We start from the raw sequence: 24,459 nt of genomic DNA, 5'->3' as shown, positions 1-24,459 counted from the left end.
CAATGCTTCAGGCGTCACTTGTGCACCTGATGAGAGAAAGCAGTGCCTGACGCCAGGCTGACACCAGGCTCGGCTGTGGCAGAAACCCATTTCAGAAGAGGCTGCCCTGCTGTAGTTTCATTGTGTGCTTCACCTGAAGCCTTGAGTGAGACACAGCCCGCTGTGCTGTACTCAGCCACTGACCTCTGACCTCTCCATCACTCGGCTGAAAGCCCAAACCCTGCACCAAGGGCCTTTCCATGTCCTCCCTGAGCTTTCTAATTGTTCACTTCTGCCAAGGCCCACGTCCTGCACCTGCTACCGTTCTGGCCCAGCCTCCAATGCCTCATGGTCCACTTTGAAAAACAGACCGCTGAACTTCAGGACAGTGTGATAAGAGCCGGGAGGGCACAGAGGAAGGGTGGTCACCCCAGAGGATGCCCTGCGTGTCCAGAGGAAAGGGTAGCCAACAGTGGGGAAGGCTTCGTGTGTGTGTGTGTGTGTGTGTGTGTGTGTGTGTGTGTGTGTGTGTGTGTGTGTGTGTGTGTGTGTGTGTGTGTGTGTGTGTGTGTGTGTGACAGACCTTGCTAGGTAGAGGGGAAATAGCAGAGCCTGGCCCAAGGATCAGAAGAGAGAGGGAGTAGGCACAGAGTAAAGGGAGGCGTGTGACTGTCGCTCTGATTGCTTTACTTCCCTGAGACCTACTGGGAGATAACCTTTTGAAGTTGCTTAACGATTGGAAATGAACTGGAAGTGGGGAATTTGAAGCATTAGAAGTTCTTAAATTGTAATGCATTCACGTTAAATGGACAGACTATCGTCTGGCTTTAGGATTAAGGAGGCAGTATGTAACGTGCCCCTTGAGTTCTTGGGTCTAGAATCGGAAAATCACCTCATCCCTTCCCTGGATGTGACAGTGGATAAGTTACTTTGCTAACTTTACCAGTCTGTGAAATGGAGATAAAATCAGAGCTTCCTCACTACACAGAGTTTGGCAACATTAAGTACAGTGAAGGGTTGAAAATAGCTAACACTTTTGTGTGTGTTTTTATTTTTAGTTTATTTTCAGGAATGCAGTATACTAACTATCCTCACTGCCATACCGTAGCTTCCTTCAGCTTCCTTCTCCCCTCGGGCTGACTGTGAGTCCTTTTCATCAGCGTCTCCCCAGCTCCAGTAACCTCTACTCTCCATTTTATGAATGAGACTATGCAGTATGTCTTTGCCTGATATCTTTTCATTTACCTCTCATGTTCTCCAGGTTTAGTTTTATCCATGTTATAAATGCAAGATTTTTTTTTTTTAGGATTTAGTTATTTATTTGAAAGTTACAGAGAGAGAGAGAGAGATCTTCCATCCATTGTTTCACACCCCATATGGCAGTACTTGCTGGGGCTGGACAAGACCAAGGCCAATAGGCTAGAACTTCATCTGGGTCTCGCATATGGATGGCAGGAGCCCAAGCACTTTGGCCGTTTGCCACTGCTTTCCCAGGAGCGTTAGCAGGGAGATAGATTGGAAATGCAACATCTAGGACTCAAACCACTTCCATATAGGATATTGTTACAGGCAGTAGCTTAACCCACTATGCCATAGTGCCGGCCCTGACAGTTTTTTTTTATAAAGATTTATTTTATTTTTATTGGAAATAAATTTTTATTGGAAGTTCAGATATGCAGAGAGGAAGAGAGACAGAGAGGAAGATCCTCCATCTGCTAATTCACTCCCAAGTGACCACAATGGCCAGAGCTGCGCCAATCCAAAGCCAGGAGCCAGGAGCTTCCTGTTCTCCCACGTAGGTGCAGAGTCCCAAGACCTTGGACCGTCCTCAGCTGCTTTCCCAGGCCTTAAGTAGGGAGCTGGGTGTGAAAAGGAGCCGCCGGGATTAGAACAGGTGCCCACTATGGGATCCCGGTGTGTGCAAGGCAAGGACTTTAGCCTATAGGCTACTGTGCCAGGCTTTGACGTTTTTTAATAAGAGAAATAAATTTAGAGAAATGATTACTGCTGGATATCAAGCTGCAGTGAATGTTTAAGGCAGTGTCCTCAGCATAAGTATAGACAATTGTACAAATGGGACAGAATCATTTTTCCAGAAGCAGATCCCATGCTCCTGGAGACTTGGCTAATAACCACATCGCAGCTTGGGTCAGCAAGGCCTACAGTGTACCATCGCTGCTGGGTTATCTGAGTAGCCTCAAGACAGTGAAGAAAGGCTCTTGATCCTTACTTTCCACCCATACAAGTCCAGGGATTTCAGTTCCACATGGCGAAGGCAAAGCAATAAAGCTTCCAGAGGATAACATGGGAGATTCAGGCATTGTCAGTGTGCTTTCCTAAGCAGATTTACATACAATGCCGAAAATACCAGCCACAAAGGAAATAATAAATATGATAATAAGTGAATGTAAGAAATATGGTTTTAAAATAGGAAAAAGGTAAAGCTGATGATTTTTTTTTACTGAAAGACAGGAAGAGAATGAAACAAGGAATGTTTTCAGTATGTACTCTTGCACATCATGTATCCAAGGTAAACTCCTATCACACAGTAAGGGACGGGAACTAGACAGGAGTTCACGGAAGATCTCCAGGAAGGCTACAAAGGCTGCAAGGCTACTGCGTCTCGTCTGTTGTGGGTATTCAGATTACAATCCCAGGAAGAAGCTGCTGAGCAGCTGGAGGGCTGATGTGGAAAAGCCTGCGGACGCTCGATGCTGACAGCAACATGAAGCAGCTGGCAGAAACATAAATGGGGAAAACCACGCTGGAGAAGTATGTGTCAGTATCTTATGAAGGTGTCCGTAACCCTAAACCCTGCAGTTCTCCTAGAGAACTAGAAGGTATTTCCATAACAGAACTGTGAGCACACAGGAAAGGCAGGCACAGGAACATTTGCAGGAGCAGCATTCGTCTCAGCCAGACGTGACAGGTGCATGTTGGTGTATTCGTTCAGCAGAATGCCATTCCTCGGTAGAAGGAGGAAAGTGGCGTACAATAGCACAGATGTGTCACACAGACGTAATGCCGAGTGAAAGTCTGAGTGCCCGTGTTTGCATAGCTGCCCCGCTTCCGATTCCGCTTCCTGTCGGTGTGTACCCTGGGAGGCAGCAGGTACTGGCCTGTGTATCCGGGTCCTTGCCACCTGCTTGGGCAGTCTGGAGTGGGTTTCAGACTCCTGGCTCACCCTGGTCGCTTTGGCCATTGTGGGCATCTGAGGACTGGACTGGTGGATGGAAGATCCTCTTCCTTTGTAGCTCTGATTTCCCAAAATAGGCAAATTATTTTTAAGAATGAAATATAAGTTGTTTTGTTATAAAAACAATTTGAAATCCATGCATAGTAAGGTCTTAATATATAATTCGCATTAACTTTTTTGAAAAAACTATCCATGGATTACAAAATTTCTTTGCATTGAAACATTTTATTTTCGATAAACTTTCTAGAGATACCTCGAAAGCTTTGCTGACATACGTGTGGTACTTTAAGGTGTACAGCTATGTGTGCATGTGTGACATGTCATCAGTGCCCAGCAAATACTGCCACTTGATGAGATGAAACGGTACTTAACTGGCACCTAGTGAAGGGAAAACGGGTTCCATGCAGGAGATTCTGACCCCCTGAAGACCCACGGGCGCCTTTCTCTGCAGTCATTTCCGGTGTTTTGTCATAGGAAGGTATTGGTCCTAGGCCATACCTTCTCTTCTGCTTTGTGTCCATTTCTGTCCTTTCATTCTTTAAGTTTTAATCTTAGAATAAAAGAAAGTAAAGACTAGGACAGTTTAAATCATCTGATTCAACCCTCTTATTTTTAATCAATAGTTTGAGGTCTCATCCAGGACATCCCTACTGTATCATGACTTCCTGTCCCTGGAAGGCCACCAATTAGTGTGGCTAGCAGGCAGCCTGCAGTGTCTTATCTCCCTCGTGTTTATTGCAGAGGCCTGTGTGGATGCCACTGTGATGCTGACCTCTCGGGTCACATGTAGCAGCAAAGGTTGAAGGCAAAATAAAGATAATAATAAATCCCTACAAGAAAAGTGTTACCTCTGGGCAGTTATATTCCCCACATTTAATGCAGGACCCTAATAACCACTGTTAGCTAGAGCCAAACCCCTGTCAGAGGCTGCAAGCCAAATTCCAGCTCTACACCCCACGCCACCCCAGGAGCTGCAGGGCTTCTTGAGGCTGACTTGCCACCGTGCTGATTTGGGCACCACTACTGGAAAACAGACATGTCATTCTTGAGGAATGCTTGGAGGTTTGTGCCAGTTGTGCCTGAGCCATCAATCAATGGCGAGGGTGGCTGGGTTTTACAGTCCACAGGTAAGGGGTGAGTTAGACAGACAGAGCCCACTCTGTGCAGACTGTAAGCACGTGGTGTCACTGTGTGCTGCTTAGAAGTCTGAGCTTTGCTGGCTTCCAGCAAAGGTATAGGTCCTGCTCTTCCCACCCCCCCAGCCCCATCTCAGCTGCAAGAAAAAGCCCTCAGGCCAAAGGGGAGAACTTGCTCCCAGCCAGACACATTGACAGCCTCTGGATTCCGGTGGCCCTCAGAAATGCCCACGTGTCTCTAGAAATCTATACCCTTACGGAGAAGCTCCCTGTGGCAGAGGGAAGCCCAAGCATGAGTTCAGCGACCCCATGGCTTCCTTAGTGCCCTGGTAGATTCTGCTCTACCCAAGAGGTCAAGTCATCGACCGGAACCCCGTGGATGTGATTATCCTTCAGACTTTTCATAGATTCACTGTATAGTACCTTTCCTTCACGGAGCTTCTTACAAACCTCAAAGACACTGTTTTCTTGCAGGAAGTAGGCTGACAACAAGGAGAGCTCTGGGGTTTCTGCTAAAGCCGGCCGAGATAACCGAGGGTCTTTTGCAACTGTTCCGCAGCAGGAGGCTCACTGTAACTCATTGGAAACCTCTCTCTTCCCAGACATCCAGCTGGTAGTGAGACAGGACCACTGTTAGGGGAGTTAGAGCACCTGCTTCTGACTTTGACGTGCCATTTGACAGGTGGGGGAAGCACGTACCACTGGCAGTTTGACGGTCTCAGTGCTCTGAAACTGGGTGTGTGCTGCCTCCTGAACGCGCACCTTAAGGTGCATCTTAAACCTGAAGAGGTGTCGCCGGGCTGACATCTCCCTCCTGGCCACCTGATGGCCGTCCCAGTGACAATACAGGGTGTCAATAATGGCACCACTGGCCTCTCCCAATTCTGTTGGGTGTTTCACTGGCTGTGAATCTTGGTAATTCAATTACAAGGGTGTCACCGTTCTCATCTGCATCTTTTCTCCACCAGGCTCATTGGCATATTTCTTCTCACTGGCCCCTGAGTGAGCATTGGTATTCCTGCAGTATAGCCCATCTTCTTAGTGGAAGAGAGGCTTGTTACATCTGCTTATTCAATTAAATGTGGGGAGTTTGGAGCTGCCAGGTCACTGGGTGCCAGCTCATTTAATTTTTGTTTCCCGATTTCATCCACTTGATAGATTGAGTCAGAGCTCTGGGGTATACAGAAGCCAAGAAGTCAGGATTATACCCAAAAACCCCACTCTGCTGTGAGTCAGGGTAGATGGCAAGAGTGGCGTTGTTTCCCGGGCTGCTGTTGGTCCCTTCCCCTGTCCTGTCCCTGATAGTCCCTTCTTTTTAATGGTCCCTCTAGGAGCTCTTCATTTCACTCTGGATCTAAGAAGCAGAAAGGGGGAGATAAAACCCCCAGGCAGCAGCAGCAAAGGAGCAGTGCTCATTGTTGTAGAATACAAAGATAATGGCCAATTTGTCAAGAAGTGTTGACAAGAGAGATAAAGTTGGAAGTAATTAACTGGCTGACATGCTGGGAGCATGAGCCTGCCAATAGCTCCCTAAATCAGCCAGAGCCTTGGGATTGTGACAGCCATTCCTCATTTTTACACATACCCGGACAGCCCCCTCGGTTGGAAACCTGGCCAGCACCACTCCCATTCTGACACCCTGAGCTGTGTGTACCTCTCTGGGCCTCTTGCTGATTTGTGCTAGGGCATCCAGGCACCATGTCCAGCCAGGATATGCCTGGAAGTGCAGCCACCTGACTTGCGACTGGGCAGTGTACACCCTTGGGCGTGGGCACTGAGACCCTTGGTCAGCTTCCTGAAGGGATACGGGGACAGTCACTGACAGGCAGAGGGACATGACTGTGAGCACCCTGCTGGTGACCTGGGCACTCAGGATACTGTTCAAGCACCCCAGGCTGCCACTAGATGAAACGATAATGCAGCCATTCCAAGTCATTGCACAAACTCAAATACCCGTGGCAGGTGGAAAAGCAGGATGTCAGTTGTGTGCTTGATTGAGTTTTCACTGCATATGAAATAATATAAATATACACAGGTAAAAATACTTCATTTTGTTGTACAGAGCTTCCCTCCCCAACATTTTCTTACTTAAAACAAACGAACAACAACAACAAAATAGATGCTTCCCCCAAGCCATTTTCTACTTTCTTTTTAATTTAGGTGGCTAATATTATTGCCTCCCCCCACTTTTTAAAGATTTACTTCTTTTTATTGCAAAGTCAGATATACGGAGAGGAGGAGAGACAGAGAGGAAGATCTTCTGTCTGATGATTTACTCCTCAAATGGCCACAACAGCCGGTCTGTGCCCATCTGAAGCCAGGAGCCAGGAACTTTCTCCTTCTGGGTCCCCCCGAGGGTGCAGGGTCCCAAGGCTTTTGGCCATCCTAGAGTGCTTTCCCAGGCCACAAGTAGGGAGCTGGAAAGGAAGCGGGGCCTCCACGACTCAAACAGGTGCCCATATGGGATCCCGGCGCATGCAAGGGTAGGGTACTAAGCTACCATGCCGGCCCTGTCCTTTCCTTTTTAAATTACTCAAAAAAAAGGGACTCTTACATGCCTGACTTCACGGGTCAGAGCTTTGGTTAGCTTTCTGACCCAGGCATTATAGTCCAGCCAATTCTGCATCTTAGTGGCTCAGTGGGCGAATCAGCCTGTTTTCTTTTTAGTCCTGCATTATGCACAGAGCTTCCCCTAGGGAGAAGCTCTGAGAGGAGTGAGCTGAGAGGATTTGAAATGGTTTCCACTGTGGAAAATGAGAAACGTTGCTTGATGCAGGGTGGAGACCCAGAGTGCTGTCCAGTGTGGCCTGCTCAGGCCCCTGGCACAGCCCTGGCAGCTGTCTCGCATGTGTCGCCAGCCCAGTGCCAGGAGAATCCAGAGAATTCTTATTTGACAGGGAACCAAATGAAACGCAGACAAGAGTCTGCACTGGAAATAGACAGGAGAAAGAAGGCCTGGAGCTGTTTGTCCTCATGAATTCCTGATGGGAGCACTCGGCAGTCTGAGTGTTCCCCCAGATGTGGCTGCCCATACTCCTCAGCTACCCAAGAACATTCTAGCAGCTGGAGCTGTGTGCAAGAGTCCCGCACCATGTTGCGAATGCCCAGGGTGCCAAGGCTGAGAGATGAGGGCCCGAAACCAAGCAGGCTAGATAGGGAGGACAGCCAAGCCCTAGTGCTATGGATTTGACCTTCATGAGGAGCCTGTAGGAAAAGTGACTAAGGAGAAAAATTCATCCTCTAATAAAATCTAAGCATTGGGACTGGGGCATAGAGGAGGTGTGGGTGAGGCAGGACCTGTCTGTGGAATCGCCTCATCCACTGCTGATTCTGTTCCACCGAGTGTGTCTCATCCTTTTGCCACCAGGTTCTGCTGTGGGCTCTGGGTTTATTACACCAACCGACAGTTTGTAGAGTCGCAGCTGAGTAAGATGATGGCCAGGTATGCTCACTGGAAAATGGGTGCAAATAGCCCCTCCTGCTGAGCTCAGACAACAATGGGATCAGTATCCGGGAGTTCAGAAGATGCTGTGATGCCATTATCTTTTCTCCTGGCCTCAGTGCCAGATGCTTGAGAGGCATGTAGTTGTGATGGCTGTGTTGACTTGGCCAGGCTTTGGGTCCTTTAGTCCTCTTTATCAGGTCTTTTCACTGGCCCAGCAGCAGTGGAGTCTGGCTTTTGTCATTAAGTGCACCTCTGCAGGCACTTTGAGCAGCATGACTTGTAAGCCTACCATGTTAATAGGGAATGCCCGAGGGAGTGTTTATGGAGTGGACTTTGATAAAACTCCCAGCTGCTCATAAAATCAGAGTTGATCCTAAAGTGGGCTGATGAGTAAAGGTGGCTTCTTTCCACGTGCCGGACATGTCTGTCCCTAGCATCTCATGAAAGCCCATCTGAGTTTAAAAGGGGAACATTTCAAGGACAGCCTTGTGTCACCCAAGGAGCAGAAGAGTGGGAGTTCATAGCTGGCAACTGCTGATCCCATCAAAGTGTGTTTCACCTACACACTGTGAGCTGCACTCAGGCCTGGCAGCCGTGGGCACACTGCCGGGGGAAAGCCTGCCACCGTGCATGCCGACTCCCACAGACTACTGTAGCGACAGTAGTCGCTTTGGAAAGGAAATCAGAGGGAAATGATGGCCATGGTGTCAATGAAGATGTCACAATGAAGGTACAGGGACTGGGGTGGGAGGGAGAGGCTCCTTTCTCCTGTACAACTGATCACAGAGAGAAAGCATGAGTAGCTAATTGAGACATCTCCCTCCTGGCTTCCCATCCCTCCTCGTACAGCTGTTCCCTGAGGGCCTGATGAGGCCAGGTGTGGAACTCTGAGAGTTTATGGCACATCCTTGATTCTTACTTAGAACACATTTAGATGGCAGTGCTTTCCCAGGACAATTGCCAACAACCTGTGACCTGCTGGCCACGTTTCCTTATATCAAATGGGAATATTAGTGCTAGAATTGTCTTCATAAGGTTGAGACTTGGTGTCCACATAAGCAGTGAACACAGTGCCTCAAACATCCAGTAGGCTCCCGGGGTGGCTTTGCTCTTGTTGCTGTTGCAAGACATTGCCTGCCGGGATAGAGTGCCACAGTCCTGGAGGAAGAAGGAAAAATGAAGGTCCCTGACAATCCGACCAGCGCCGTTGTTCGCTGGGGCTGTGCTCACTCATCTCCCTGGAATGCCCCCACCAACAGCCTGGGAGGCTTTCGATGCACAAGCCCTGGAGGAGAGAAGATACAAGTAGCTCCAGAAGGAAGTTCTTAAGAAAATGAAAGTGATAAAGAGTCCTGGCTAGTGGTGCAGCTGGTTAAGCCACCTGCTGCGATGCCAGCATCCTATATGAGTGCCAGTTCAAGTCCTGACTATTCCACTTCCAATTCAGCTCCCCCTTATTTTCCTTGGAAAGCAAGGACCCAAGTGTTTGGGTCCTTGCCACCCACGTAAACAAACTTAAAAAGTGAAAAGAGGTGAGGAGGAAGGAATAAACAGGGCAACAGTAGCTGGTGCAGTTAGACTCTCTATCCTGAACCTCAAGGCTCCCTTAAAGTGCCCAGCTGGAGGATGCCTTGCCTTCATGCAGCCTGCCTGCCTGCACACGCATTCGAGTGGGAGGTATGCTGAAAGGGTATCAGAGATGCTCACGTAGGCCCCACCCGGGTTTGTGCCTTGTATTCTCTGGAACCGTACACAGGGCCACTTGAGCCACAGTGGGAGTGGCCACAGAGTGCTGTCAGGGATTCTGGGAGCAGAGGCCGTGGCAGCCCAAGGCGGGAAGCTTATGGAGGGGGCCTTTGGCCAAGCCCTCTGCCTTCCCAGGCCTTGGTGCAGGGCAACCCGGAGGCCTCTGAACGCCTTCAGCTTGCTTCCCACTGGTGTGACGGTCTCTTCCATCAGGCTCATCTCCCTAGCTGAGCCATGCCCTTGGTGTCCTCGCCAGGGAATGTTCTTTGATTCCGTACCTCAGGGCTGGCCTGAGTGTTCCAGTTTTTCCCGCCCTGCTTTCCTTTTGATGACAAATTCTATCTTTGAGTCATTTTTTTCCCTCTTACATCTTCATGTGGTTAGAAATAGCCTGGACCCCTTGCTGTTTGGCTATGTCCTCTGCCACATACATGCATTGTTCTTCCCTGGCCCTTCCATGAAGCCTTTGGGCATGGACACAGTCTGACCAGCTGCTTCTCCAGTTTAGGGCAAGGATGGCCTTTGCTGTGGATTCCCATCTGTCCTCAGTTCCGTCTGAGGCCCCAGAGGGTCGAGCTTGCTGCTCCCATTCCCATCACATTCTGGCCCCAACCACTTGCATAATCTCTGAGGAGTTCCAGACTGTCCCTCGTCTTCCTGTCTTCCCCTGAACCTCCATCAGACTCTTCCAGCCTCTGCCCATGCCGCGTGGCACAGCCACTTCCGTGGATTCAGTGGTGTGTTGTTGGCCACAGGCCCGCTGCACAGGATAGCTCTGGTCATGGTTGGTGTTCTGTTGCTGTTCCTGAGTGCCTCTGATGGGGTGTTTTCTAAGGAGCAGGATCTCTGGAGGCCGGGGACCTCAGAAGAAGGCACCACTTGTCTGGCTCCTGGGGAGGGCCTCCTGTGGGGCTGCTGAGCACGCAAGCCAGAGACCTTGCTCTTGGGGCAAAGCCTCTCACTACCACAGGAAGCCCACTGAGGTGCGCCTTTGGGAATAGTTTACAACAGGTGAAACTCAGGACACTGCTCAAACCTTAGCCTTCAGCATCCCCCCCTCGCCTTTCCCTTTCCTGGCCTTCATTTTCCCCTGACTAAGCCGGGGCTGACAGTACCGTTCTGTTCCTGCTAGGAATTGCAGGAAGTCGAAGGAGTGATACGTTGGAAAGATCATTTCAAATACGCTTTGTAAACATGAGCTGTTAGATTATTACTTTCGCACATGTTAACTTCTGCTTCATCTTATTTCTGGGCAATGCTGTGTTTTCTTGGAAGAGGTGTGTTGGAATTTGAATTTTTTAAAATAGTATTTGTAATAGCAATCTTTTGCCATTTTACCACATTGAACCCGAGTCCTGGAATTTCCTGCTACCGCTTGAACATTAATTCTGGGCAAATAGACAGTGTGTGCTCAGCACCGCGGACTGGATCCCCTTGCTCATTAAACCTGGATAGGTTTCCAAGTTGATGTGTTCCGTTCTTGCCTGACCAGCGAGCAGGTCGGCTGTGGACATCCTTGTGACTTTCTCAAGCTCCTCCCCCTCCCCTTTCCCCTTCTTCCCATAATTCAGACTTGTGTTTTGTTACTTTTTTTAAGATTTTATTTATTTTTATTGGAAAGTCAGATTTATACAGAGGAGAGACAGGGAAGATCTTCCATCCATTGGTTCACTCCCCAAATGGCTACAATGGCCACAGCTGGGACGATCTGAAGCCAGGAGCTCCCAGGTCTCCCACACCTGTGCAGGGACCTAAAGCCTTGAGTCGTCCCCTGCTGCTTTCCCGGGCCCCAAGCAGGGAGCTGGATCAGAGGTGGAGCAGCCAGGATATGAACTGATACACATATGGGATTCCAGCACTGCAGGTTGAAACTTAGTGTATAAACTATGGTACCAGCCTCAAAACTTGCGGGATTTCTGTTTTGTTTTGTTTTGTTTTGTTTGTTTGTTTCTTTAAGATTTATTGTGTTTTTTTTTTTTGAAAGTCAGATAAACAGAAAAGGAGAGACAGAAATATCTTCTGTCTGCTAATTCATTTCCCAAGTGTCCACAATATAGCTGAGCCAATCCGAAGCCAGGAGTTTCTTTCAGGTCTCCCATGTGGTTGCAGGATCCCAAGACTTTGGACCATTCTCTGCTGCTTTCCCAGGCCGTAAGCAGGGAGCTAGAAGGGAAGTGGGGCAGCCAGGACACAAACAAGCACCCATCTGGGATCCCAGTATGTGCAAGGTGCAGACTTTAGCCACTAGGCTACTGCACCAGGCCCAGTGCTTGCATTTTGTGTTGGGTTTAGGTGCATGATTCCCTGTTGCAGCAAAGGTCTCCAGCTTATAGGGCCTCCTTGCAGTATCTCTGGCTAACTGGGGCTGGCAGCAGGCCTTTGGAAACATTACCCCATGTCCCCCTGCATCACAGCAATGATGCTACTCTGCTGCTCATACAGTTTTGGTTCTCTAGCACACGGTCCATGTACTGCCCAGAACTGACATCAGCAAAGCAGGTGTCACTGGAGGCCAGCCAGAGTAACGCTCCTGTGCTCCTTTTGCAGCCTGCTGTAGAGCAAGGGGTAAGCATCTAAGTTGGAAGGGAACAGCCACCAGGGCTGCACATCCGGAGGGCCAGGCCCATCAATGGACCAGCCGCAGGGCCGCCTCTGTTCTGCCTGTTCAGTGATTTTGATGAACTTTGGCTGTTCCTGTTCCTGAAGGCGACCTGTGAGAAGAGGGAAGGGTTCATTCATGAGAAGGACTCCCAGTTGCACGCCACGGCAAGAGCAATTCTGGGTCCAGGAAATAAACAGGTGCTGCCTGCCTGGCAGAAGCTGGGGGCAAAGCAGTCTGTGCCTCTCTCCCGCTACCATCAGCTGCAGGGAAAGGGTCAGGAACCCTTCCTCCAATGCCCTCAGGGGAGCTGAACTCCCTGCGGGCGGGTAGGGAGTGCTGCCCTCTGTGTCTGCAGGATCTTGTCCCCAGCATGCTCCTACCTACCTGCACGTGACCAGGAACCACCCTCAGACCTGTGGACTGTAACCATGTCCTTCTGTTGTTTCCTCAGCATTAACAACAAGCTCCAACAGCCTGAGGCGGCTGCCGGGGTGTTAGAATACGCCATGAAACACTTTGGAGAACTGGTAAGTGCCTCATTCCTTCTAGAAAACAGGCAGTAGCGACCTGGTTAGAGAAACACTCGGCCACGAGCTTGAGAGAGCTCCTTTTCCTGTTCCGTTTCCCCCACCCTCCCATGTCAGTCTGTTACTGACATCCCTGTTGTATCTGAGCTGGAATCTCATTATCAGCCATCCCAAACTCCGAGCAGGTGCCAAGCCCTCTGCCAAGTGCTATGCATACTCCATTGAATCGAGTCCCTACAACAGTGCTGTGAAGCAGTTACTGATGTATTATTCTTAGTGATCAAAGTGTGTAAGACCCGACTTCGTGAGCTCCACACTGAATCCCGGAAGGTCAGGCCTTGCGTCCGTGTGTCTGGCAGGGAGTCCTTGATGAGGCATGGCGCCCACTCCGTATTGCCAGGGTGTGAGCCCGAAGAAAGCCCTGGCTGCTGCGCAGGTTGTTGTCTGATTGGCATTTTGTCTCACACAAGTACTGGCAAATTGGACTGACACTTTCAAGGGGATCTGTTACCCTCTTTGGCACATGCTGTCTGTAACCAGACTGAAATAGCACCTGTCCAGATGGTGCCAAGAGGGAACCGAGCCTCACCTCATCCATCTTTGCCACAGTCTTCCTTTGCAAAAGGGAAGAAACTAGGCCAACAGGCATGTAGTGTTCTGCCAGAGGCCAGCTCCAGCCGAGTTCGGAACTTAAGAAGGGCGCGTGAAATAGGTTTAGAGAGAGAAAAAACAGACCACGACAATTTCAGGATCATAATGGACAGTACGAGAAAGTTGTCTGCTTTATTTATACAGAAGCAGTCACAAGCTCTGGCACAGACCTGTTACGTCATGGTGCTACATCCACTCGACCGCAGAGTGCGGGCCTCGAGCAGTACAATTATAAAGTTTTCTTTACGGGCAGTTTGACATAGCTTCAAGGGGGCACAATTTACAACAGGTGAGTGAGGAAGGATTAGGCATTCCTTGCTTACATCGGCTAGCCAGTCCCTGCCTGCTCTCCTCAAGTCTTGGGCTCTAACCTTGGTGCCACCTGTGACAACCAGACCTCGATCTTGAACTATCTATGGGTTAGTGAGTCTGGGGCCTTGGTTTATGGGGATTGGGACCATTGGCATTAGTTGCCTGCAAGCTCACACAATTATGTTAGCTAAGCAAGTAAAGCAAGTAAAGGCAAAAAAGAATTGCAGTTAGCAATGAGCCATGTTTACTCCATTTTGATTTCAGCTCTACAATGCACAAGTGGATGCTTCCAAAGATAATTCTGCAAATTGTTTCATCTTAAGGCAGGGCATTATCCATTCTGATGCTGCAGCCAGGAATTCCTCAGTAAACAACACACATTAATCAGTAACACACTCCTACTACAGTTCTCATTCTACAACTCACCAGTCAGAGGAGGAAATATATCACAGAGGGGAAAAGATAAAAGATCAGAAACAGGAAAACTACAAACATAAATTCCCACTACAACTACAGACCCAATAACCCTAAGTTAGTGTGAAAGCATGTATTATGATGTTAGCACAGACCTTCTTGAGCTCTTCCAGCCAAAGGGCCATGAGAGCAACCGAGACAGCATACATTGTTAAAGGCCCGTCCACCAAGACATTGTCAGCAGCATTAACCCCCAAGCTCAAGATGGTTGTAAAAGCCATCTCGCAGGGGCAAACAACAATGCCACAATAGATTATGGAATTCTTAGCAGGTTGGTCATGTGTCCTTGCAAAGGCAGATGGAACTGCATTCAGGTGTTTGCAGAGACATCCTCTGGGCCCTGCCATGCAGTGGGAAGCTCCCTGGGGCCCTGCCAAATAGGGAAGCTGTTCTCTTCACACCTTCGTGTCGTCTACACCTGCTGCACAGACCCCAGCAGAGTTCTCCGTGTAGACTGTGCTGTACTCTTCTTTGATGTCCTTAGAGCTTAGCCCATAGTAAGTGTTGATTGAAACAAGGGACTGTGTCGACATCTGGCACTCAGGTGACCTGCCAGCAGGTGGCTTGTGCTCTGAGTGCCAGCCTCCAATGAAAGTGTCTCCATCTTCAGCTCCTGAAGGTGGCCATGGCGCCAGGATTACTGCTAAACCCAGGGTGGATTTTCTGTTATATTGAGATAGCTGAATCATATTAAGCTTGACAGTGGTTTGCTTTTGGCAGAGCCTGCGCTTTCTCAGCATGATTTATGTAACAGCAATCTCATTAGAATTCTTTGTGCTTCATTCCTTAAACCTTATAGTTTCTGTAATCTATGCAGCTCAAAGCACCATGCCCTCTGTTTGACCTGCACTACGTGCTGCCCTCTGCTTTCTGCTTGTGCACATTGAAACTTCGTCACTCGTTGTTTTCTTTTCCACTGACATAGTAATTCCAAGTGAGAAATTTACCAGTGCTATTTTCATGAAAGAGATTTTAATTTCCTTTTTAAAATTATTTGAAAGGCAGATTTTACATAAAGAGAAGGACAAAGAGAAAGATCCTGCATCCACAGTAGCCTAGCAGCATAAGTCCTCGCCTTACACATGCCAAGATCCCATATGGACCCTGGTTCTAATCCCAGCAGGCCTGCTTCCAATCTAGCTCTCTGCTTGTGGCTGGGAAAGCAGTTGATGATGGCCCGAAGCCTTGGGACCCTGCACCCACTTGGGAGACACAGAAGAGGCTTCTGCATCCTGGCTTCGGATTGGAGCAGCTCCAGCCATTGCGGCCACTTGGGAGTAAATCGATAGACGGAAGATCTTCCTCTCTGTCTCGCCTCCTCTCTGTATATCTAACTTTCCACTAAAAATGAATTTGTAAAAAAAGAAAAAAATAAAAAAAAAAGATCCTCTGTCCACCGGTTCACTTCCCAAGTGGCCACAGTGGTTGGAGCTGAGCCAATCTGATGCCAAGAGCCAGGAGCTCCTTCTGGGTCCCCCACACAGGTGCAGGGTCCCAAGGCTTTTGGCCATCTTCAACTGCTTTCCCAGGCCACAAACAGGGAACTAGAAGGGAAGTAGAGCAGCTGGGACATGACCTGGCGCCCAGATAGGATGCCAGCACCAACAGGTGGAGGATTAGCATGCTGTATTTACTACTGCACTGACCCCAAGAGATTTTAATTTTCCACGGTCTGTAGTCTCTTCTCTTAGTGTTCTTTCCTATTAAGGCATAATAGAGAGGCATTATTCTGGAGAAGCTTGGAAGATTAAGCTCAGAGAATATCCCTTCCACAGAACCAGATAAAAGTACCTATGTGAACAAACTCCACAGCCAGAGCAGGGGCAGCAGAGGGCATGGCACTCCCAAAACAAGCTGGGGCTGCAGGTATAAGCTGACAGTCGAAAATACAGTTACCTTGCTGACAGGTTCCAGGGCAGCAGAGTCATAGTTAGCTTGTATTCTAGGTCAGCATCTGTTTAAGAAAAAGGAGGACAATGAAAGAAAAGGAAGTGCAGACTCTGCACTGTACCCTACAAGTACCACTGTGGAATCGTATTATTAAAGAAAGCCCCGGAGAGCTGGACCCCGGCCTGCCCGAGAAGCAGTCAGATACTGAGCTGAGGGTGAAGAACCTCAGAAGTCAAACTGAGGTGGAGGGCAGACAGGAGACACATCAGACAGCTTCGTAGTCATTTCAAGAGTGACTTTCCGGCTCACGTGGGCGACGCTCAGTCTCAGCGTGGCACCCCAGCCTCCAGCTGCGCGGGGTAATGGAATCCCTCCTTTGGCGCCTGACACAGGCAAAGCTGCCAGGCGCCAAGCAGGAGAGAACGTTGGACAGGAGACTGTAGAAGAAGCATGGAGAGGGTTTTCCATTTTAAGTGGTAGCATATTTTACATTCTTCTTTTCTGAAAGTTTTAAAGTACATTAAGAAATGCAGAGGATCAAGAACTTTAGACAGTGAGTTGTTTTCCCCCAACAAAGATGCAGGTGTGGCTTGGTCTCTCCTCCTGTCCCATCAGGAAGCAGCGAGCTTCCCTGCCACATAGCCCGGCACCAGCACTGGCACTGGCACACAGCAGGCCAGGGCCTTGGCACCTTAGTCAAGAATCTGCTTCTCACCGTACCTGAATGGTTTCCCATCCATCTCCCCATATGTTGGTACCTGGTGGTACCTGGTGGTCCCTGGGCCTGGGCAGGAAGAGGAGGGGCTGAGCACAGCCCCGCCATCTGCTCAGATTGCCCCTGGTCCTGTGTTAGTGTTTCAAGGAGCCAGCAGGCCGCCTGCAGCAGCCACAGTCCTTTGATAGACTGCACTTCCTTGCCTTCCTCGCCACCTGCTGTGACAGGTGCAGCGTGCAGCATACAGTGGACAGCACCTGAGGAAGAAGCATCTGGGTTCATAGGGTGTGTCCCATTCTCTGGGCCTCATCACATTCCTTTCTCTCCTCCAACCCCCGGGCAGGAGATCCAGGCCACGTGGTATGAGAAGCTACACGAGTGGGAGGACGCCCTCGTAGCCTATGACAAGAAGATGGACACCAACAAGGATGACCCCGAACTGATGCTGGGCCGCATGCGCTGCCTTGAGGCCCTCGGGGAATGGTGAGCTGCCCCCAATGGAGCAATGGAGCTCCCACTTCTCGCTCTCAGTGGGTTTCGCTGGATGTTTCCCTGAAATCCTCTGTTGCTTTGGTGGTTCTATCTCTCTTTTGTTTTAGCTGCTAAACAGCGCTTTTTTTTTTTTTTTTTTTTTTTTTTTAATATTAGTGCTTCAGCTCAGGGCCATGCAGATGTACACCCATTCCTTCCACTTGTCTCTCCACCTCCGCCGATGTGGTACAGACCTCACGTTTTCACACTGTTGCCTGGTCGCCTCCTAGCTCTGGCCCCTGCTGCTACTAAAAAGGGGCAGTGCATGCCCCCTGCGGTGACTCACCTTGTCGGATGCTTACTGTGTGCTCAGCACCCAGCCCGGCTGTAGGGATACAGAGGGCCCCAGGTCAGGCCCTGCCTTGAGGCTCCTGGGATGAGCACACACTCAGAGAGCTGGAGGGTCATTGGCAACGGGGCACTGAGAGGGGAGTGGAGTGACAGTGCAGTGCTTTCTGAAGGAAAGGCTGAGTGTTAGGTGCTGGGGAAAGAGGGGAGGAGGTAGCCAGGTAAGCGAAGCAACACTTTGTTGAGAACAAGGTGGGCTTGGTTTGTGCTGGCAGAGTTTGGGGAATGTTGAAAGGAAATGGTGTTCATTCTGCTTCTAGCACCAAGTGCAATTTTTAAAAAGCACTTAGAACAAAGTTCTATACCACCATTGTTAGAAAAACTTTTTATACTTTATTTATTTATTACTTGAAAGGCAGGGTTAGAGAGAAGGAGAGAGAGATACTGCATTCTTAGGATCCTACAGCCAGAGCCAGGCCAGTCCAGTGCCAGGAGCCAGGAGCTTTCTCTGGATCTCCCACTTCGGTGCAGGGGCTCAAGCGCTTGAACCACCCTCTGTTGCCCTCCCAGGCACATCAGCATGGAGCTGGATGTGAAGTAAAGCAGCCAGAGCTCGAACCACCACCCACCCGGGATGCCAGCACTACGGGCAGAGGATCAGCCTGGCCGTGGCACCAGCTCCCACCGTTAGATAGTTTTAATGATTCAGACCAAGTGCTGTGTAACCTTCCCACTGGAGAATTATCCCAGTTCTCTCTTGACCCTAATACTGTGGCCCTCTGTTCAATCAGTGCGTCAGCAGTTAGCATGTTCCTGTTTGTTAACTAATATCTGGAGCAGACCTTGGGGACACAGCAATGAGAGACAGACACAGTCCCTGCCCTTGCAGGACGGACAGCAGGCATTTGGCAGCGGAGCCCTCAACAGTCATAAAGGGGCAGCATGGGGCCATGACTGATGGGAAGCTCCCTGATCCAGGCTTGGAAGACTTCCAGAAGGAAGTGACATGTAGTTGGTACTGTACCATGAGCAACACAGTATGTTCAGGGCAGCTGAGGGCTGGGTGGGGTTTGGAAAGAGGTCACCAGGGGCCAGGTGAGTGGGCAGGAGCTTGCAGACCTTGTTCGGAGTTCAGACTTCCGCCCCAAGCTGCTGGAAACCACCCAAGGATCTGGCAAGAAGCAGGCGAGTCCGGAGGGGCTGAGGAGGCTGCCCCAGGGCTTGTGGAGACCCAGCCATGAAATGGCTGCAGAGAGGCAGGGTACAACTGAGCTTTCAGATTGCAATGAGGCAGGAGCTTCCAGAGTTGCTCAGGGGTCAGACCAAGCCGTGCCCGAGATCCCTGAAGCCAGGCCTCCTGAGCAGTGTGGAGGGAAAATTTTTTAGAGTCCCGTAGGAGTGTGAGTGTGTGTGTGTGTGTGTGTGTGTGTGTGTGTGTGTGTGTGTGTGGCACCTCTGTCCGCCAAATCTACCTGATGAAAAAAAAATTCCTTATTCTTAAAGCATTCTTTTCTTAAAGATAATGTACACTGATAGAAAATTCCTGAGCATATAGTGATGGGACTGTGGAATCTAAGCCCTGTCCTGTCCCTGCTGTCACCCAGGCTCTGTGACCGGGTCCCTGTGGAGCCCTCCGGGGTGACCCAGGCACAGGGGCCAAAAAGGATCAGTTCCTCTCCTTGACCTGAGGTCATGGCTATGGCCTCGTAACAAAAGGTGGATCAATAAGAGAAAAACATGCCATTATTTAATGAAAGCTGTATGTGATTTAAGAAGCCCCTAAGGAAATGAGACTTAAGCAATTGTTTTCCTGTGGTGGACTTTAGTGAGGAATCTGTAGTCGTGGAGGCGTGTGGCAGGGCAGAAGGCGAGGGGCTCATGGCGACCAGTGGGCAAGGCCAGTGTGGTCAGACTTCCCTGGCGCGTGTGGTGCCAGGGCTAGGGGGAGCTCCTTTGGCATGAGGCCTGCTTTGGGGAAGGGGTGGGCCGAGAGCCCTTTCTCCGTGTTGAGACCTGCTTCAGGGAGAAGGGGAGCAGAGGGCAGAATGACCCTGCTGTGTGGTTTTCTTAAAATATTCAGTGCCCAAAGTGCCATTTTGGGGATGATGTGTCTTGAGCTCCCATGACAAGCATATTAACCACAATGAGTGTTTGTACCATTTTGTGCCTTGTTTTTTTTACATCACAAGATTTGTTCCATTGTCATCACTCAGAGGATTATTGCCTATTGCATATTTATTTTTAAAAGTCTGTCTCACCAAAAAAAAAAAAATCAACTCTCATCAGTCCTGCAGTGCTATGATGTCTGCCTGTTCTCTTTGAATTCGTATGTAAATGTTCGATTCTCCAGTCCGCTTCTCCAGCCCGTTTGTCAGTGCGGCCTGTCTCACAACCTGAGCCCTGGCCGTGTTACTTGCCCTCTGCTCATTTCTCCACTTCCCTCTTCTCTTTCTTGAAACTCTTCCACTGTTTCTTCTTCCTTGAAACCTGTCCTGGTCCTGACCGCTTCCCCTTGTTTCTCTTTGCTTGCTGGCTTTGTGAGAGTCAGAGCCAGTAGAAAGCCACTCCATTTGGCTAGGTGAGAAGGGACAGCTTAGAGCGTTGAAGGACATTGGAGGTGTGCTCCTGAAAGTTGAGACGCCACGTCCGAGGTCTCTCCAGAGCAGAATGGTTGATACAGGTCCCCTTGGCTGCACTTCTTGGTCCCTTGGGTTGTTTCCAGTTCTGTAATTACCTAGAAAGAGCAAGTGGCCTGGAATGCTGCCTGAGGGATTTAAGAATGCAGGGCAAGTCTGAGAGATGTTAGACTTAGCACAGGAGATGCTTTCAGGTTTAGGGTGTATTTCCTGCATTTGATTTGCTTTGAGCTTGTATCCAGGACATGCCTGAAGTGGGATCATGGACCATCTTTGGTTACCAGTAAACTGAGACCCTCACTCCCTTTTCCCATGATCCTCTGCCTCAGGGAGGCTAACTACAAAGACAGCCCCTACCCGCCCCCCAAAGTCCCACAGCACAAACCGCACCTGCAGCCAGGTGAACCCCTGCTCACGCTGCGCCAAAGAGCCTCTGGGGCTTTGAAAACAGAACCTTCGGAGGAGATCACAGACTTTCTAACTAAGTCGTTGGCTTTTTATTTTATTTTATTTTATTTTATTTTAGCTTTTTCTTTTTAATATGTATTTATTTTTATTGGAAAGCAGATTTACAGGGAGAAGAAAAGACAGAGAGAAAGCTCTTCCAATCGTTGGTTTACTCTCCAAGTGGCCGCAGTGGCCAGAGCTGAGCCAATCTGAAGCCAGGATCCTCATGCCAATCTCTCCCATAGGCGCAGGTGCCCAAGGACTAGACCTGCATGTTTTCCAGCACAACTGGACAGCTGGAAGGGAAGTGTTCTCACACTGCCGTGGTGAAGGCAGTGTCTTGTGTCACCGACTTGGCCACCTTCCCAGTAGCTCCTGACTGTCCCCTGCTCTGTCCCCAAGGAACAGGTTGTTGGCTGTACTCTCTGAGCTTGCTCTGCCTACACCTGCAAAGGCAAGACAGAACCCGAAAGCATTACTTGCCTGTGGCCACTAGCTAGAAACGTTTAGGTTTTATATTAGAAGAACATCACTTTCTGTCCTACTTCCAGGCAAAAGCATCTCCTGTGCTGTTTATTTTATTTGCTTTCATGAAGAAGTGGCGCATGGGAAGGCAGCAGTCTGGGCCGTGGAGAAGGAGCTCCTGTATGAAGAGGGCTCTGCTGCCTGTTCTGGGTCCCCCAGCACCACATCTCATAGCCCCACCCACATGCACAGAACTGCAGTTACACGAGTCCTCAAGTAAATGTGGCCACTGGAGGGCCTTGTTCCGATACAGCCTGGCTTCACTTTCGACTGAAGCCATCTGTGTAGCACTTTCACAGCCACTTCTCTTATAGTTTGAGTACCATCTAATGTCCAGACGTGTCTCCTCAGATTGCTTTCTCTGTACACCTGCCAGCAGGAAGCAGCTCAGAGGTCATTGGCATAGGGTAGAAGTTACTTAATATTTATGCAGGGTGCAGATGTTCAGGACACCTCACATCCACGTAAAGTTAGACACAATCCTTACTCGCAGTAGCCTCACTCTCAGATAAGCCGTGAGCACCAGCCACAGAAACCACCAGTAGTCCTGTTGCTTTTTTATTATGACACCACCAGAATACGCTCTCTACATGAAGGCTTCCAGCTGGAGGGCAAGCCCATGACAGCAGTTCCCCTGTGGCTCTTGGCTCACTCCAGGGGCGGGAGGAAGACTGGTAGGTTACAGTTAAACTGACTGGTACTTCTCTTCCTTCAGGGGGCAGCTCCACCAACAGTGCTGTGAAAAGTGGACCTTAGTGAACGATGAGACTCAAGCCAAAATGGCCCGGATGGCTGCAGCAGCAGCATGGGGCTTAGGTAAGACTACTCACCGGGGCACTGGTCAGGTAGGAAGAGAAGCCTGGGGCTGCGGAGAAAGACACTGGAGCTTCAGAGAGGTGTTGGACCTACACCAGCACGCAGGACATGGCCAACAACTTCTACTTCCGCCACCCTCCTTCCCATCTCATGCGTTCTCTTGACTGGCTAGATGTGGCTGAAGATGAACACTGAGGGACCTGGCGCAGTGGCCTGGCATCATCACAGCTGCAGCTGTTGCAGCCACTTGGGGGATAAATTCTCAGACAGAAGAGCTTCCTCTCTCTCTGTATATCTGCCTTTGCAACAATAACAACAAAAAAAGGGTGATCATTGAGAGAAACCAAGGAAAGCAGTGTGCAAGCTTTAAACATGGAATGCAGTAGGTGAGGGCAGCACACGTGGGACACTCCTGTCACCAGATTTGGTCTGTTGGTTTACTCCCCAAGTGGCTGCAATGGCCAGAGTTGCACCAGTCCAAAGCCAGGAGCCTCTTCCAGGTCTCCCACGCGGGTGCAGGGTCCCAAGGGTTTGGGCCATCCTCAACTACTTTCCTAGGCCACAGGCAGGGAGCTGGATGGGAAATGGGGATGATGGGATTAGAACCAGCACCTATATGGGATCGTGGAACATGCAAGGCGACGATTTTGGCCGCTGTGCTACGGTGCCGGGCCCATCCTTTAATATCTAAATGTGCATCCTGGAACTTAGCTGACACACAGACAAGGGAAGCTAGAAGCCTGTCCGCCTTGCACTTCCCCAGTGGTTAGAAGCCTCTGAGCACCTTGCACGTTCTTGTCCTTGCGGTCTGATACTCATCTCACCCCTACTCACGGAGGATTTTAAGAGCAGAGACTTCCTTTGAATCCCTGCATGCCCAGCCTCAGCAGTGCATGTGCTAGGAAGTGAGCTCCATGAGGAGGGCAGCGAGGACACGGGGGAGCGAGGGGCAAGCTTCACCCGAAGGCGGGGAAAGGTTACATAACCTGCCTCGTTCCATCCCTCCTGAGTCACTGAGCTTATATCCTTCCCTTTCATGAGCCCTGGGCTGGATCCGGAACATTTTAAAAAAACAAATTGCTTCCTGAGGAGTCATCCTGTGCTGTTTGCTTTCGCCCAGAGGCATAGAGAATAGATGAACTGATGATGTGCAGTGGAAGGCAGGAAAGCGCCTTGTAAAACGGGCAGCCCTGCGGTTTGCAGCTAATGAAGCTGATATCTTTTCTGCAGATGGTCTCGGAAATCCTGGCATACGAAGCACACCCTGCCCACCAGGGGAGGCGCATGTCTCTTCCCGGATGCAGCTGTTTTCCCCAGCTGGCATGATTGAGACCACCACACTGTGACCTAACCCATCTCTCTCTTCTAACAGAACCCTTTAAAATATTGATCTGCCTCCTGAGGCACAGATACTGCTAGTAATGTGGACAGGCTATTTGTCTGCTCCTGTCCTCTGCCTGTGTAATGGCCATTTCCAGTTGTTTGAGGAAAATCTGATTTGCTTATGTACCACCGAACCCTAAGGTGCTTCCCTGCTGAGGGCTAAAGCCCTGTGTCACTGCCGGCAGTTGGAGAGCCACCTAGGTCGTGTGCCACCTGCAGGCTGACTATGTGTTTGTACTTGTGTGTTCCTCACATCTCTCATGGGGTTCCTGGGAGCAGCAAAGAGTCCTATGTCAGGAAGACAGGTGGGACCTTGTGAGGTCAACTCCCGCATGTGTGGGAAGGTGCAACGGGTACCCTAAGCTAAGAAGAGGGATAGCAGCAAGGCCTGTGGGAGACACTGCTACTGTCTCAGGCAGCTGACCCTGACGCCGTGTTGCCTGTCTCTGTGTGTGTGCGCCTAGGCCAGTGGGACAGCATGGAGGAGTACACCTGCATGATCCCTCGGGACACCCATGATGGCGCATTCTACAGAGCCGTGCTGGCGTTGCATCAGGACCTCTTCTCATTGGCCCAACAGGTAAAAACCTCCGTGTCCCCAGACCTTCCAGGAAGGAAAAGGTAGCCTACATAGGAGCTTGGTCAGTAGGCAGTTGTCCTTCAGCTCTGGGACTGTATTGACTTGATTCTGTGAGCTCCTGCCATACTCAGTAACAGCTCTCACTGTGCTTGCTTTAGGAATTTGCTTCTTGGGTCATCGTTGCTTCCTTTTGTCACCTTGCCTTAGCAAGGTTTGTTATTGCAGAGAGAAGCCAGGAGTTTCGCCAAGGGAGGATTCAGGAATCTGGGTGCCACAGGGCTCTCCAGGCCACAGCAGAGTGGCCACATTGTTTACTGTCCACAGGGGCAGGTGCTGTGTGCAGAATGCAAGGACAGTGGAATCACAATGTGACGCTGTCTTGGAGGAGGTGGTTGGTGGGTGACTCATCTGACCCCCACAGAGATGGGGACACAGTAATTAACCCGAAGCATGCACAAGAGCACAGGGCAGACTTTTAACTGATGGCCCTACAAGGCTCATATTGCTATCCTCTGGCATCCCCTGGGCTCTGATTTGCATGATAAGGTCATCCCTGTCAAACTCCAAGGCTGAGAGATCC

At 49.9% G+C, this 24,459-nt stretch overlaps 1 protein-coding gene across 2 annotated transcripts in view; it reads left to right on the top strand.

The window, feature by feature from the left end:
- MTOR (mechanistic target of rapamycin kinase) overlaps window positions 1-24,459 on the top strand; it is a 128,252-nt gene that overhangs the window by 67,975 nt on the left and 35,818 nt on the right. For both annotated transcript variants that reach the window (XM_040987904.1, XM_040987905.1), the window contains exons 29-32: window positions 12,556-12,631; window positions 17,017-17,156; window positions 21,816-21,916; window positions 23,764-23,879. In XM_040987904.1, the coding sequence (XP_040843838.1) occupies window positions 12,556-12,631; window positions 17,017-17,156; window positions 21,816-21,916; window positions 23,764-23,879 (433 nt within the window). The remainder of the gene's footprint in view (window positions 1-12,555; window positions 12,632-17,016; window positions 17,157-21,815; window positions 21,917-23,763; window positions 23,880-24,459) is intronic.

Source organism: Ochotona curzoniae, unplaced genomic scaffold, assembly GCF_017591425.1.
Source record: "Ochotona curzoniae isolate NIBS_2020 unplaced genomic scaffold, NIBS_Ocur_1.0 contig_4792, whole genome shotgun sequence".
In the NCBI taxonomy this organism is placed as follows: domain Eukaryota; kingdom Metazoa; phylum Chordata; class Mammalia; order Lagomorpha; family Ochotonidae; genus Ochotona; species Ochotona curzoniae.
Note: the sequence above shows the minus strand (reverse complement) of the source record. Positions and strands in the feature narration are given on the sequence as shown.